General features: G+C 48.5%; 1 protein-coding gene across 7 annotated transcripts in view; it reads left to right on the top strand.

Annotated features, from left to right (window-relative positions):
* Positions 1-16,461, top strand: part of SLC2A9 (solute carrier family 2 member 9) — a 231,412-nt gene that overhangs the window by 189,544 nt on the left and 25,407 nt on the right. For all 7 annotated transcript variants that reach the window (XM_013044754.2, XM_013044751.2, XM_013044752.2 and 4 more), the window contains one exon: positions 2,165-2,240. In XM_013044754.2, the coding sequence (XP_012900208.1) occupies positions 2,165-2,240 (76 nt within the window). The remainder of the gene's footprint in view (positions 1-2,164; positions 2,241-16,461) is intronic.

Genomic DNA, 16,461 nt, shown 5'->3' with positions numbered 1-16,461 from the left:
ACGAGGCAAGGTCGTGGTGGTCAATGAATTTTGGCATTTTCCAAAAACGAATCCCTGAGTGAAAAGTCACACGTGTCAATCATTTGCCTCCATGTCCCACAAACCTCTTAAAAAAGGCATTATTAGGGGTTCCTGGGTGGCTCAGTGGGTTAAAGCCTCTGCCTTTGGCTCAGGTCATGATCCCAGGGTCCTGGGATAGAGCCCGGCATCGGGCTCTCTGCTCAGCAAGGACCCTGCCTCCCCCTCTCTCTATGCCTGCCTCTCTGCCTACTTGTGATTTCTGTCAAATAAATAAATAAAATCTTTTAAAAAAGAAAGCAATATTAGCGTGGTGGCACCTGATGAACAGCAACTCATCCTTCAGAAAGGAGGTGCTGCTGGGTGCTCTTACCAGGCAGGAGGCAGAAACGTCTTCCAGGGGGGGTGTGTGTGGTGATGTGCTGGCAGTGACCCCTCCCTCCCAAATGTCCGACCAGGGTTGTCCTGCACACGGTGCCCTTGCAGGCCCCTCGGACTGATCGAGCTGGGTCCTTCACCAGTTGGGTGATATTCTGAATGTTGTCTTTCTGCAGCTGTGACAGAGCTTTGGAAGAGCTGTCTAGAGCAAGTGGGCCCCCCCTAGGCCTCACTTCTCAAGGTTTCAGAGCTCTTTCCTGCTTGGCAGACCTTGTCTGCCTCTGTCCCCCCTTCTCTGCTCCCCAGCCCCATTCTCTGGCAGCCTCCAAAGAGCCTGTCCTTTCCTCTCCCTGGGGCCCTCCTCTGATCAACTGGATTCTCTGCTTTCCAAACTCAAGAAGCTCTGGGTATCTCTTAGATACCTCTTCCTCCAGGAAGCCTTCCCCTACCCCATGACTCAGTGAGGCACCCTCTGTGTTCCCAGGAACCCCAGGGGCAACCCTGCAGTATCACTTCTCATACAGGATTGCCTTTCCCTATTGACTCCTCTCTCTTTTCTTATACAGTTGTGGGAACAGGGGCCATGCCTGTATCATTTCTGTATTCCTACCTCCCAGTCCAGTGCATGGTACCCAGGAGGAACTAAGAACAGTTTGCCAAATAAATGAATAGATGGATGGATGGATGGATAGATGGTGGATCATGGATGGATGAGTGAATGTATGAATAGATGTTGGATGGATGGATAATGGGTCATTGGGTGGATGGATGGATAGGTGATGGATGATGGATGGAAGAATGAATGTATGAATAGATGATGGATGGATGGGTGTATGTTGGATGGATCAATGGGTAAATGGATGAATGGACGATGGATGAATGGATGGATGGATGCCTGGATGATGGATAACTTAGTGCAACAGTGAGCCATACAGTGTACAAGAGCCTACAATCCTCCCTCAATCCTAGGTCCTCCTTCAGCAAGAGCCAATGGACTTCACCATGGAAGGGCTGCTGTCCCCCTTCTCAACCCATCACCCTCCACTCTGAACATTTGCTGCTCACCCCTGTGCTGTTCTCTCCTGTGTCTCTGTGCCGTTGCTCAGGTAGAACTCTCTCCTGGAACTTTTTTCCTTTTGCCCTTTTATGATCCCAGCTTAACCTCCCAGAATCTCTCTGGTTTGGGCTCAGGTGCCCTAGCACCTCCGAACATGCTTACCTTGTCTCATCACTAGTGACACCATGTTCTGATGATCAGACGTCCAGTCTGCTAGGACATCTTTCATGCCCAGCACTGAGCTACCCCAACCCTGCCAGACAATTGACACCCCCAAGCATACTCAGTGACACCGGTTATCTCCTACCTACCAGGACAGCAGGGGTAGAAAGGCGGTGTTTTACACAATAAAAGGGATTAACTAAGAAAAATGTTTAAATGTGATTAATGCCTGTAAAACTTCTCATATTGCCTGCTTCAGGCAAAGCTCAGTGTAAGTTACTTGTTTATTTACCACCTGCTGTATGCTGCAGACACTGCTAAACTCGAGGGAGGCATCATCTTCTTTCACCTCCCATCTGTAAAACGGGCAGATAGAAGGGCGTGGGGGTTGTCCTTATCCCCATTTTATGGACACTGAAACCAGGGCTCAGGTGTGTGAAGTGACCTGCCCCAGGTCATGCAAATGGATCGAGGAGGTGCGGAGGTGAGAACCCAGGTCCTCTCTGCCCCGCGGCCTCCTCCCCTGCCCACACTCCTGCTCTCTCTCAGGACCACGCTCCCGGGATCCCGTACCTGAGTATCATCTGCATCTTGGCCATCATCGCCTCCTTCTGCAGTGGGCCAGGTAAGGCACGCCTCCTTCCTCTCCGGCACTGCTGAGCTGGGGTGTTCTCATCATACCCATGGGAGCTTGGGGCCCAGGAGGGGCAAGGCCTGGCCGGGAATGGAGGGGGAAAGAAAGTCCCTTCCCTGCTGAAATGCAGTGGTGGCCTTCATTTCCATCCCACGGATATTAGGTAACAGACTTACCCAGAGTTGGGCAGCTGATAACACAGAGCAACCTCACAGCTACAGTTAACAGTTGCAGGGGCTCTGAGCCAGATGCTCTAGCTTGGGATGAATGGAGGATACTCAAGTTAGCAGTCTGTGCACACAGAGAAGTGACCATTAAGCGTGGAAGGTGTTTATGATAATAATGATGATAATAGTAATGTCTGAGATATACTGATCACCGGATATGTGCTCACTGTGGCCAAGTACTTGGTGTGCATTATTAACTCATTTGAGGCTTGTGACAGCTCTAGAGAAGGCAGTGGGGATGGGAGTGGTGTGCACGGAGGGAGTTGTGGTGGGATCACCATCTGACTCCCAGGGCCCTGATCACCACCTTCTACGGTGGCTGTATGAGGAGTCTGGAGTGTTCTGAGCCTCACTTTCCCCAGGACTCGCTTCCAGCCCCAGCTTTGCCATTTCCCTAGTGGGAAAGTCCTCTCCTCTACTGGGGCCTCAGTTTCCCTGGCTCTGTGTCTGTGTCCCATGAGACAGGGGTCCCCCTCAGCTGGGACTGAGAAGGGTGTCAGGGCAGGTCTGACACTCACACACATCTGTCTGGCAGGTGTTGCTGTGGTTATTTCTGTTTTTGTGTGGATGAAAACAACACTACGCTTCTATCAGAACACGTAGAACTGAATTTCTCTTTCTCCCTTTGTGCTGCTACTCTTCATGGGCCATCATGTCCCACATCCTGCCACATCTGTGATGGATGAACCACATCCGTCCTGATTCAGGATGGCGAGCTGTTACAGTGAGATGGCAGAATGCACTGCGAAGTGAGGGGCAGGCATTACACACACACACGTGTGCACACAGACACACACACTATGGGGTGATGGTAATTGGAGGGTGAGGAAGACGGAGGCACCCTCCCAGTGGGGCAGTGCACCAACCTGAGGACCAACAAGGGCACATGTAAACGAGTTCAGACCTATGGTGCCCCATCACCCCTTCTGTGGGCAGTGTTTACGTGGGAACCCCTGCAGGCAGTCAGCCAGAGGCCCCAGGCTAGGCCTCTGCACGCTGGGGAGCGAACCAGAAGGGCAACCTCTGCTCCCGCAGGGCTTACAGGCTGATGTAGACATCCCACTTGAGACATCAGGCCCTGGAGGTCCTCTCTGGACCTCTTAAACTGAAATCAGCACCCGCACGTGTATGCGCGTGCAAGTACAGGCCCTGCACGCTCACGTGCACACGTGCACACACACACACACGCACACACAGCCACACGTACTCGCTGTCACGTCATCCTGCTTTACTTGCTTCGCCCCACCCTCCCTGGCTCATCTGTTTCCCGTATATCCTCATTTACTTAATGCACGGATTGGCAGACTTTTTCTGTGAAGGTCCAGATATGAATATTTTTACAGGCCGCACAGTCTCCGTCACAGCTACACACCTCTGCAATGGGGGGGGGGGCGGCAAGCAAAGCCATAGACAATGTGCATTCCTGCCAGAAATCCCTCTGTCACCAGAGTGCTTCAGTCAATGGGGAGCTCACTACCTCACAAAAGTGACAGGGTCTGTAGTCCAGCAAACTTCAGCATGTGGGCCAAATCTGGTCGAGAGCTTGTTTCATATGACCCCTGAGCAAAGAATTAGTTTTCTTATAAATTTTAAAAGAGAAAGTATGGAGCACCCAGGTGGCTCAGTCGGTTAAGCTTCCGACTCTTGGTTTTAGCTCATGTCGTAATCTCAAGAGTCATGAGCTTGAGCCCCAAGTGGGGGTCCATGCTGAATGGGGAGTCGGCTTGAGATTCTCTCTCTCCCTCCCTGTGCCCCTCTCCCCCCACCACTCACTCACTCTCTCAAATAAATAAATAAATCTTTAAAGAAAAGAAAAAGTTGAACATTTACATTTTAAAGAGGAAAAGAGAAGGATATGGCAGAGAGTACATGTGGTTGCCTACAAATGCTCATGTATTTCCTAATTGACTTTCTGTAGACAGTCTGCCAACCCCAGCTAGAGGCCCTCCATTCTGACATTTGGAAGGTAGCCTGCAGGTAGGGAAGGAGGGACTTCCACATGATGGGAGCAGCCAGCAAAAACACCAGAGTGATAAAGAAGTTCATGTCAAAGGAACCCAGGTTCTGTGTTTTCTAACACACCCATGTGGTTCCAGGGTGCAGTCAGATTTCAGAATGCTGGGCTAGAGCACTGGTTTTCAACCTGGCTGAGTATGTTACAGTCACCGGTTTAGAGGACCACAGTGAACATTGAATGTCAGGCCTCACCCAACAGGCCAAACTAGACTCTGGGTTCTGGGTGGAGCCCGGAACCCCTGCCCAGAGCCTGGAGCAAGACTCCAAGTACAGAGGACAAGTGGAGATGCACTGGATGCCAACCCAGAGAGCCCGGGGCGTTGCACTGAGGATTTATGATTTTATCCTGAGCTCCAGAGAGATCTGTCAGGGGTTTCAAGCATAAACATCATGGGGCAGATGTACAGTGGGAAGAGGGGATTGGGGAGGCAGATAGAAGGGGAGGGAACAAAGCAGAGGTAGAGGCACCGGCCAGGGCCTGACGAGTAATGCAGTCTACAGCAAACCACCAGGACAAGGGCGAGGGCAGTGAGCCTGGGCACTGCTTCCCTGACAAGGAGCCCAGTGTGACCCTGGGACAAGAGCACGTCACAGAGGGGAAGCTCTCCACTTCATAGTGTGATATTGGTGCTTTCTGGGTCATCTTCTGTAACAGCTGTTTTACTGGGAAGAACAATGAGTGTTCATGTTGTAACTCAATGGACATCTTCTGTCTGCATCACAAGTAAGCGAAATTGGACTTATCCACAAACCCGAGGTGCTTTCCTGACCCAAACCACTAAGCTTTGCCTGGGGTTTTGTCCCAAGTCCTCGCTCCTCCTACGATGGTGTTGATTTTTCTCCCACTGTGGGCGAACACGTTTTCTTCTGATCACAGAACCTGCTGAGTCTCTGGCGGTTTAGATTCTAAGCTCTCCCTCAGTTTCTGGGAGCCTCCCTAAAGGGAGGTCCCCCTGCCCTCCCTAATCCCAAATCAGCGGGGGCCCCTTACCCTCTGCTCCCCAAACCCCGCTATGGTCCCCCAGCTGCCAAGCCTCACCCGCTATGAGATTGCCAGGCTTTTAGAAACTTCTCTTGAATTCACATTGACAGTGCACAGCTTAAGCCCCAGGGAAATTACCTAAGGGAGGTTGCCTCTTGGGACGGGACATCATCTTAACTGGACCGGAAGGGGTAGATCCAAGGAGGAGCCATCCTGGGAAGGTGCAGCTCAAAAATGCTGATAGATAAGGCGCTGAGGGACTCCCTGTTTGAGGCTGCTCCCCCCCCCCACCTCCCCCACCCCCGCCAACATTAAGTAAAAAGGATCATCCTCCAAGGAAAGACATCAGGAGTTTGCCCGAGGCAGCTTCTGTGATGAGCAAACCAATTCAAGGAGGCTTGACAGGGAGTTGAAATGAGGTGAAGGGAAAGAGAGAAACAGGGCAGACGGTTTCCTGCTACATATTTTATCTGTGTGCATAACCCTGAGGCAGCGGCCACGACAGCTAATAAATGAGGCACTGTCATAAAAGAGCTTTATCTTTGAGGGAAAGGAGATGCCACCAAAGCGCTTCAGTTACAGTGTGAAAAAAATGACAACGTGGTGGCTCTGTGCCTGGCACCAACCCTGACACCAACTACCTTCCATGGAGGTTTCCATACTGGTGGGGAGGACAGACACACCACTGTCTACCCTGCAACGTGGGGTGTGGTCACTGCTTGGAACACTCCAGAAGTCCAGAGACCCCCTGATGGGGACATACCGGGTGCCTAGTGGCTAGGAAAAGGGCTCCCTTATCTATCACGTTGATTTAATCTGGAAAGACAATTATGGACTCTCATCTTAGAGAGAAACATAGATAGATAGATGATAGATAATTCATTCACCTGTTTCACAAATAGTGAGGATGTACTTGGAGCAGGCGTCCTTCCAGGCATGGAGACACAGTAGGGAAACACACACACACACATACACACACACAGGATCTGTCCTGGAGGGAACTTGCCTTAAGTAACAGACGTCAGGGTCCTACCGGGAGGACATGGCGCACTCAGAGTGGGGTAATTGGAGGAATGTTTGATAACAAGACAAGTTATCATGGTAAAGGCAGATTACAGGGAAATGTCAAAGATGTGATCATGTAGATGGTTTCAGCATATGGACACTAACTGCCGATGTCCACCCCTCCATCCGCTGGCCATGCAGGAACCATGCTACTGTAGCGGGGTGAATAGTGCGCACCCGCTGATTCGCATCTGCTCAGAACCTCAGAATGTGACCTCGTTTAGAAGTTAATCTTTGTAGCTGTCATTAGTTAAGGATCTCAAGAGGAAATCACCCAGGATTGAGGGTTGGCCCAAAAAATCCAATGACTGGTGTCCTTATAAGATGAGGAGAGGGCATGTGGAGACACACAGAGGAGAAGGTGATGTGAAGACAGAGGCAGAGAGTTGAGTGACACAGGGACAATCACAGAGCACCAAGGCCTGCCAGCAACACCAGAAACTAAGAGAGCCTCGGGACAGTTCCTCCCTTGGGGCCTCCAAGAAAATGAGCCCTGTCTGCACCCTGACTTCTGCTTTGGCCTCCAGAACTGGCAGGAAAGGCCTTTCTGTTATTTCAAGTCATCAGGTTTGCAGTGATCTGTTCAACAGCCTTAGAAGCTAGCAGGGCACAGAGTTGGCAGGAAACTACTTCCTTACCCTGGCAACTGTAGGTGCAGGGCCAGTGGCCATGGAAACGAGGGGCTTGCCTTGTCTGACACTTCATGGCAAATGGATGGGTGGCAGCTACTTGCCTTGTTCACGGGCAGGTTCTGCTTATTCAAAAAGACCAAGCAGAACTTTTTAAATGGATACATTCTGCTCAGCACTAGGTACTTTGCCTCATTCACCCTGGTCCTCACAGCACCCTACAAAGGAGACATCCTGTCCCCGACGAGGGCGCCTCCATTTCGGGGAGCCTGCCTGACCTTGACCTGGTGCACGGGCGGCCCGTCAGGATTTGAACCCACATCTCCCCAGGTCTGCAGTCTCATCTTCCCTGCTGTTCTCCCTCCTTCACTTTTGCCAGCACTTGGTTTTCCTACTTACCTCTTTCCCCCAGTCTAAGGCAGAGTTAATTAGCGAGCTTATCTCCAGAAACCTGAGTGAGAAGATGTGGCCATGCTCTATGATTTGCTGCTATGTCCTCTCTGGAAAGGATCCTTCCCTCCAAAGCAATCCCAAGGAAATGCTGCTCTGAGAATGAATTTGGGGCCTCCAAAGTGTCAGCACATAAGCCTGGATTTTCAACAGAAACATGGAAAAATCTGGTCCCGCAGGCCCTGAAATGAGTGACAAGCCCTCGCTTCTAGGCTCTTCTGTCTTCCTGCTAGCTGTACCTGAGCAGTCCCTGGGAACCTGGCCGAAGAGGCTGACAACCGTGGCTCTGAGAGCCTGGCTCTCAGTGTGAGGGTCTTAGTTTCCTGTGGCTGCTGTCATGCAGGACCAGGAACAGGAGCCTGGAAGGGACGGAAATGCATTCTCCTGCAATGCTGGAGAGCGAAGTTGGGCATCCAGGAGGGAGCAGAGCTGGCTTCTCCAGAAGCCCTGGGAGACAGTCTGCTCCAGTCCTGTCTCCTGGCTTCTGGTGGCTGCCGGCTTCCTCCACTTGTGGCACTGTGGACCCACACTGATAACCCAGGGGAGATCACTCACTGAATCTTAAGGAATGAATAGAACACCGTTCTTCCGGACAAGTCAGGGTGAGGCAGAGCTGTGCTTGCTTCCTGTGGCTCCTGCTACAAAGGACCAGTAACTCAGAGGCTGAGAGCCACATGAGTTTCCTTTTCGGCTTCTCCAGATGTCCCAAGTCTGAAACCACTTGCATGGACAAGGACAGTTCCCTCTGTCTCAAGGGGATTTGCTTGCTGGCCTTATTTCCACTGAGAGACCACCCACACCCCAGATCTTCTGCTCCATCCTCGGTCCTCAGAGCAGCGCATGGCATCTTCTCTTGGTGCTGACCTCCTGCCTCCTTTGTATAAGGACCCTGTGGTTATACCAGATCCACCCTGCTTAGATAGGATGTTCCAGAATAACCTCCCTATCCCAATGTGCTTAATTTGATCACACCTGCTACGTCTGTTTTGTCATGCAGATTCCGGGGCTTCAGATGTGGACACCTTTGTGAGAAAGCCGGTGAGGGGTGGAGGGGTTGGGACATTCAGGTCCTATAGCCTTTCCTAAGGGTAAAACACATGAGACAGCAGCATATATGGGAAGTAGGCAAGTGGTCCAGGCAGCTAGTGGCATTATGGGGGAGCTGGGTGTTAGCAAAGGGGACCAGGAGGTAGGCAGGACCAGATCAGACCTTCCCCCCGCCCCCACTCCAGTGTACTCAGCTTGAATTGGATGAGTCTGTCAGCTGCCAAACCAGGAAGCACAGACCAAGAGGTTTAAAGGGCAGGGATGTACCGTCTCACGGATCTAGAGGCTCAAAGCCCCAGAGCGAAGTGCAGACAGGGTTGGTTTCTTCTGAGGCCTCTCCCCTTGCCTTGTAGACGGCATCTTCTCCCTGTGTCTTCGTATGGTTGTCCCTGTTTCTCTTATGAGGACAGCAGTCATCATGGCTAAGGGCCCACCCATCTGACCTCATTTTTCCTTAATCCCCTCTTTATAGGCCCCATCTCTGAATACAGTCACATTCTGAGGTCCTCGAGGTTAGGACTTCAACATGAATTTTTTAGGGAGTGTCAAGAGGGGATGACACAATTCAGCCCATAACCTGATTCAAAGTAAAAAGCCTGGAACAAGAAGCCTCTGCAATTCAGACACCAATTCTACCTCTTACTAATGAGTGGCTTCAGGCAAACAGCTTAATCTCTCTAGGCTTCACCTGAAAATTAAAGATAACCATAGTACCTACCTTGTTGGGCCCTTCTAAGGCTTGAATCCACCTATTCATTCAAATAGTTACTGATGGAACCATGTGGCAGGCATTCCTGTAGGTGCTGGGAAGACAATAAAAACAAAAGAGACAAAAACACCTGTCACCGCAGAGCATTTGCTATAGTGGAGGGAGACATAAGACAATATGAAAAGTCATTAGTAAAGCATCCTGGATGGGATAAGCACTGTGGTGAAAATCAGAGCAGGGAAGGTGGATGGGAGCCACCTCTGGGAAGGTATTGAATTTGAACTGGGGTTGTTAGAGAAGGCCTTGGTGGCAAGGCGACAGTTGAGTAAAGATGAGAAGGACTGGAGGGAACGAGGCATGCAGATAGCATGGAAGAGAACCCCAAGCAGAGGGACAAGTCAGTGCAAAGGCCCTGAGGCAGGAACATGGCTGAACTGTTGCAAGAACAACAAGGAGACCAGTGAAGTCAGGGAGTGAGTAAAGGAAGAACGGCTAGAGATGGAATTGAACTGCTAGTGATGGGAGACAGGAAGCGCCAGGTCATGTGTTGCTCTGCAGACCATTTTAAGGACTTCCGGCTTTTCCTTTGAGAGAGATGGCAACCCTCTGGGGATTTGGGGCAGAGGAGTAACAGCTTCTAAGCTCTATTTTAAAAGGATGTTCTTTAAAAAAAAAAAAAAATCCTTAAAAGGATGTTCTTGACTGCTGTGTTAAAACAACCTGTAGGAAGCCAAGGGTAAAAGCTGAGAAACCAGTCAGAAGGTTCTTACAATCGTGCAGGCAAATGGTGGTGACCCCTTGGACCAGGCTGGCAGTGGAGGAAGTGATGAGAAATGGTGGATTCCAAACATGGTAGTATTTGTAAGTTTTAATGGACTGAACGCTTTGGCAGGTTGGATGTGGGATGTGGAGCAAGACTGGAGCAAGACCAGAGTGAAAAGACTCTAAGCATGGTGCTACTGTTAACTAAGGGGGCCAAAGGGACCAGATTGGGGTCAGTCTTAGACATGGTAATGTAGACATGACCATTAGCCATTCCTGCACAGGTGAGCTGCCACATTAAAGTACAGGACCTGTCACAGGGTAGCTTGTCCAGAATCTGATGCCAAGATGTAGTTCAGATGAGGGATGTTTATCAGGGGTCCTCGCCCACTGAAGGGAGGAAGGGGGTGGGTGGAGAGAGAGGTTGGGCTGTGATGCGGGCCCAAGGACAGCTCAGCCAACACTGTAGGGAGTCTACAGTGGAAATGGCTGATCAGATAGGGCCGTGCCATAGCCCAGGCCCTTCTGCCCCACTGCCTACAATCACTGGAAATGGGCCACCCCAGGAAGGGTGTGTGCTGGGGTCAGTGGGTCTGACTGAGGTTCACCCTAACATGGCTGGAGACGTCTACCAAAAGCCCTCCTTCCCTGAAGTCTGATCAGAATAGTGCGACTGTATGCCTGTCGTGTCCACATCTCCTTATTTGCAATTCCAAAATTCAAAAGACTCATAAAAAACAATTATTATTCAATAGTTCAGCACCAAAACCTGATCTGAGCAGATGTGAGCCTCTTTATTGTCTTTTTGTTCTGCTCAGTGAGATGCATGATGATCCTTACCTTAAAGCTCTCTTTTTCCTCATGAAGTGGCAGGTCTGGTTTCTCCATCTTTCCCCCCTGGCTGCCCCTCCTTTGTCCTCTCACATTCTTGTCTTCTTCCTGTCCATGGATATTGGCACTCCCTGCTTCGGCCCTTGACCCATGCATTTCTCACTGCAGATGCTGTCCCAGGCTGATCTTTCCACAGAGAGTGTCCATGTCCACTCTTCTCTGGTGCCCCCATTCCTTCTCTCCACCTGCACTTCCCTCCCAAGTTTCAGACCCAGGTGTCTACTTCCCTACAGTTCAGCCCCACATAGACATGGTATAGGTTCCTAAAAACTGACCACGCCCAGTAAGAAATCATCATTTCCTCCCTAAATCTGCTTCTTCTCCTGTATCCACTTATTTCAATGTATGAAGGCACCAGTGACCTACTTGGTCTGTAGGTCATGCTAAACTCTCTATCCCTCTCACTCCCACACAGGCACTGGTTTTGACATGGGCTCAAACACCTCTGTTAGTGCTCAATAAGGAATCCAACAAATCTCAGCAAAGTATTGCAATTTAACAATTATCATCATCACCACTACCCCTCACCTTCATCACCACCATCATCATCACCATCACCACCATCACCACCACCACCCCATCACCATTATCACTATCACCATCACATCACCATCACCATCATCACACCATCATCACCATCACCACCGTCATCACCATCACCATCATCACCATCACACCATTGTCACCAGCACCACCATCATCATCATCACCATCACACCATCACCATCATCACCATCACTGCCATCACCACCATCACCATCATCACCGCCATCACCACCATCATCACCATCATCACCCCACCATGTCATCATCACCATCACCATCATCATGAGCACCATGGTCACCGCATTATCATCACCAATACCATTTACTGACACTCATTATGGGCCAGGCACAGGGTTAAGTACATTATCCCCATTGCCTCATTTAACAAGAAACTCAAATTAGTTGAGACAGAAAATGAGGCATTTCTGTTCCCACCAGAAATGCATGTGGCCTTGGGAGTCTGCAGGCTGGGGTTGTCAGGGGAACAGACCTGAGAGAAACACCACATCCACTTTAATTTCTTCTCTAACAGTGTTAATGACTGAACTCTTGTGGGGGCTGAGGGAATGGTATTAACCTTATTTAAATTTGCATTTTTCCAAGTGGGATATAATTACGTGATCATGATTCACTTCTATCATGTGTCAAAAACAAGCTGCAAAATGAAAAGTGGCCCACTGTGTTCATACACTGTACATCATTCAATCTTAAGGAGGCAAGATTCATGCTGATAAAAGTACTTGAAGGGTTTCCACTCAGCTTACCATATTAGAGGCAAGATGGCCAGCATTTGCGGGGGTTCTTAGGCATCCAAAAGTTGACCGTTAAGGAGCAAAAAAAGGTGATGTTCCCCAGAGAGACTACATGAAGTGGGAAAGGACCTTGGCTCAGAGCCCCTTCCATTGGTTCATATCCCCACACAACCACCACTGTGGGCTTGGCCTTCTCACCCTCTCTTTTGTCAGTTTCTCCACATGTAAAATGGATCACAGATGTCCTGAGGATGAAGTGGGTCAATGTGCAGGAAGCAAGTGAGGATGTGGCCTCATACAGACAACTAAAGGGAAAATCTTCCACGTAGAAGCAGTAACAAAGGCAAAAACCTGCCTGACAAGTTCCAGAACAGTGTTGCCTAATAGAAATACCATTCAAGACACGAAAGTGTTACTTAGATTTTTCTAGTAGCCACACTCAAAAAGTAAAAAAAGAACTGATAAAATTACTTTTGATAATGTATTGTATTCAGCCCACATATCCAAAACTTCATCATTTCAGCTTGGAATCATTATATAAAATGTGTTAATAAGGTATTCTAAATTTCTTTTTTTTCCTTTTATAATCTCAGTCTTTGGAATTCGTGTATACTTTATACTTAACAGCACATTGCAGTTCAGACTGGCCACATGTCAGGCACTCAACAAACCTGTGAGGTGAGGGCTGCCATGTTCAGGCCATTCTGGAAAGAGCTAGGACGTGTTTGTGGTGGGACTGGCATGAACAGAGTGGAAGGGATGGGATGAAAAGTCAGAGAGTGGGATCTGATCAGAGAGTGGCCTGATCAGAGGTTGATGGGATCTGATTTCTATTTCCAATGTTCACTTTGACTGCTGTGGGTAATAGATTGGAGGACAGGGTCCTCAGAATCCTGCTCTGCAACAGGTCGTTCCAGAGTAATAGTACCAGTAGTGGTAGTCGTGGTGGTGGTAATCATAGTAATAGTAATCCAACAGAAACAACAGTCACTTTCACATCTATCATATCACCCTGTTAGATCAATGTACCCATTTTACAGATAAGAAAACCAAGAGTCTGAGAGGAAGTAATTAGCCCCACATAGCATAGTTAGTGTCAGAGGAAGGCTTGGACCCCTTCCCCTGGGCCACAGTCCCTCCCACACTCCTGAAATGGCTGGCCAGAGGCAGGGGGGGTCCCAGGAGAGGCACCCATCCCTGCTTCAGTTCTCTGCATTATGTTCCTTCATTCGGGAGCCATATGGTTTGAAATACTCTGTTTGCTAAGATGGCACATCATGGGCCCTGAGGCCAGATTCCTGCAAACCTGAGTTCCTACAGGAGTCTTGGGCTGTCTCATCAGTCCACTGGTGGCAGATCTTCAAACACTACCAAACACGGAACCAGCTCTCACTCATTTCCTTCTTTTGTGTACTGGAAAGAGTGAGAAACTCATTCCTGCCACATGGCACTAAGAGAGAGGCATGGGCCTGGGGTCTGATCAGGCCACCCCTTCCAACTACCTGTGACACCCTCAGAAAGTCACTAGCTTCTCTAAGCTACATTTCCTTGCCTGAAAAATGAGACTAGCAGCCCCAATCTTGTTTAGTGAAAGGGCCAGTGCTTGGCACACAAAAGGGGTTTGGTGAATTTTAATTTCCTTTCTTGCCTCCCTCCCTTTATTGAGGCATATTTAAATGGATTCCGTAACAACACAAATTATAAATTCAGAGTCCTAGAAAGAACTGATAAATGGTCTGATAGAAATTTGGTTTTCACAAGCTCTCCAAGGTGATAAATACATGGTAAATTAATGATGCCATGACTTGATTTCCTGTAGAAAATTCTAGAACAGGGTTCCTCAACCTCAGCACTACGGGCACTGGAGTTGGATAATCCTTTGTGATGGAGGTCATCCTGGGCATGGTACAGTGTTGAGCGACAAATGCTAAGAAGGAGTAAGCAGAATAAGGGACCGGAGTCAGGGAAGGAACAGCAGCTTTAGTGAGGGTGAATAGGAAGGTCCTCTGTGAGAAGACAGCACTGAAGGCAAGATGCTAAGAAGGGAGCATACCTCTGAGGATCAGGACAAGAATGTGCAAAGGTCCTAAGGCAGGAACTTACTTGGAAGGGTCAAAGAAAGCTGGAGTGTTGATAGCAAGGAAAGGAGATGAAGGTAGAGAGATAGCAGAGGCCCAAGAACAAAGGAGTTCACAGCTCCACTGAAGAGTTGGGATTTTCTCTTCTCTTTTCTTTTTTCATTCAAATATAATTAACCACAGTGTCCTATTAGTTTTGGGTGTACACCATTATGATCTAATAATTCTGTGCATTACTCAGTACTCATGAAGATAAGTGTACCCATCATCCCCACCCCCTACCCACCCACCTTCTGGCAACCACCAGTTTGTTCTCTGTGTTTTAGAGTCTGTTTGTTTGTTAGACATGTCTCTTTTTATTATTTTCTTTATCTGTTTTGGTTCATAAGTTCCACATATGAGTGAAATCATATGGTATTTGTCTTTCTCTGACTTATTTTGTTTAGCATTATACTCTCCAGGTCCATCTATGTCATTGCCAATGGCAAGATTTCCTTCTTTTTATAGCTGAGTAGTATTCCATTGTCTATATATACACCTGCTCTTCTGTATACATTCATTTGTCGATGGACATTTGAGCTGCTTCCATATCTTGGCTATTTTAAATAATGTGATAAGCATTAGCGGTACACCATCCCTTGGACTAGTGTTTTTGTTTTCTTTGGGTAAATGCCCAGTAGAGCAATTGTTGTATCATATGGTAGTTCTACTTTTAACTTTTTGAGGACCCTCCACCCTGTTTTCCACAGTGGTTCCAAAATTTGCAATTTACCAACAGTGCACAGGGGTTCCTTTCTATCCACATCCTTGCCAATACCTTTTATTTCTTGTCTTTTTCATACTGGCCATTCTGACAGGTGCAAGGTAGTATTCTTGGTTTTGATTTGCATTTTCCTGGTGATGAGTGATGTTGATCATCTTTTCATGTGTCTGTTGGCCATCTATAAGTCTTTGGAAAAATGTATAGTCAGGTGCTCTGTCCATTTTTAAATTAGATTGCTTGTTTTTCTGATGTTGAGTTGTATATGTTCTTTATATATTTTGGATATTAACCCCTTATCAGATATATCATTTGAAAATATCTTCTCTCCTTCTGTAGATTGTCTTTTTGTTTTGTTGATGGTTATCTTCACTGTGTAGAAGCAGTGTTTTTTTTTTTTTTTTTTGGTGTAGTCCCAATAGCTTCATTTTGCTTTTTTTTTTCCCCTTGCTGTAGGAAACATATCTAGAAAAATGTTTCTACAGCAGATGTTAGAGAAATTACTGCCTATGTTCTCTAGGAATTTTTTGGTTTCAAGTCTCACATTTAGGTCTGGGAAGCTGAGGGTATGCTTTAAGCTTCCCACAGTGCACCTGCCAGCCTCAGAGGAGGTCCCGAAAGCTAGGGCTTCAGAGGAGATCAGATTCAGACTTGAGCTCTTTCTTTCTCAAAGGAATGAGTTCTCTGTCACTTGAGGTGTACAAGGAAGCTTGTTGGTAGGATTCCATGGAAGAAAGCCAGGTTGACTGGGAGTCCAACCCTCGCTGGAAGGGCAAGGCCCAAGAAGGGACAACATGATTCCTCACGAGGCAAAATGAACGAGAGGTCCGAAGCCAGATTCCAAGTCAGTCCTGCCTAGGAAACAGAGGTTTCCAGTTCCTCTTTCCCTGTTTCTCACCGACTCATTTGTCTGATGGCTCAGTCATTTGCCCATTTCTAGATATTTGTTCATGCGCTGGTTCACTCATCATAACCCATTCACAGAACACTGCCTCCTGAAGCCCTCTTTCCTGGGCCTGTCAGTTCAGTGCTCTGAGATCCCTGGGGATGACAGGCAGCATCCCTCAGTGTACCGGGGCTGTCAGCCTGGCAGGCAAGGGACAGCTAGTGATGTGCAGTGAATCCAAAAGGTAAGGTGGAGTTTTTCAGGCATACAGGGGGAGAAGGGGAATAAGGGCAGGGGCTCCGCACAGAGAAGACCACCGTGTACAAGCCAGCTTGTCAAGAGCAGCAGGTTCCCCCCTCCTCTGCTGCTGTCTGAGCCACCCTGGCCCTTTCCCAGAAAGTCTGGAACTTCA

Source organism: Mustela putorius, unplaced genomic scaffold (genome assembly GCF_011764305.1).
Source record: "Mustela putorius furo isolate JIRA1106 unplaced genomic scaffold, ASM1176430v1.1 tig00000083_pilon_pilon_pilon, whole genome shotgun sequence".
NCBI classification, from domain to species: domain Eukaryota; kingdom Metazoa; phylum Chordata; class Mammalia; order Carnivora; family Mustelidae; genus Mustela; species Mustela putorius.
Note: the sequence above shows the minus strand (reverse complement) of the source record. Positions and strands in the feature narration are given on the sequence as shown.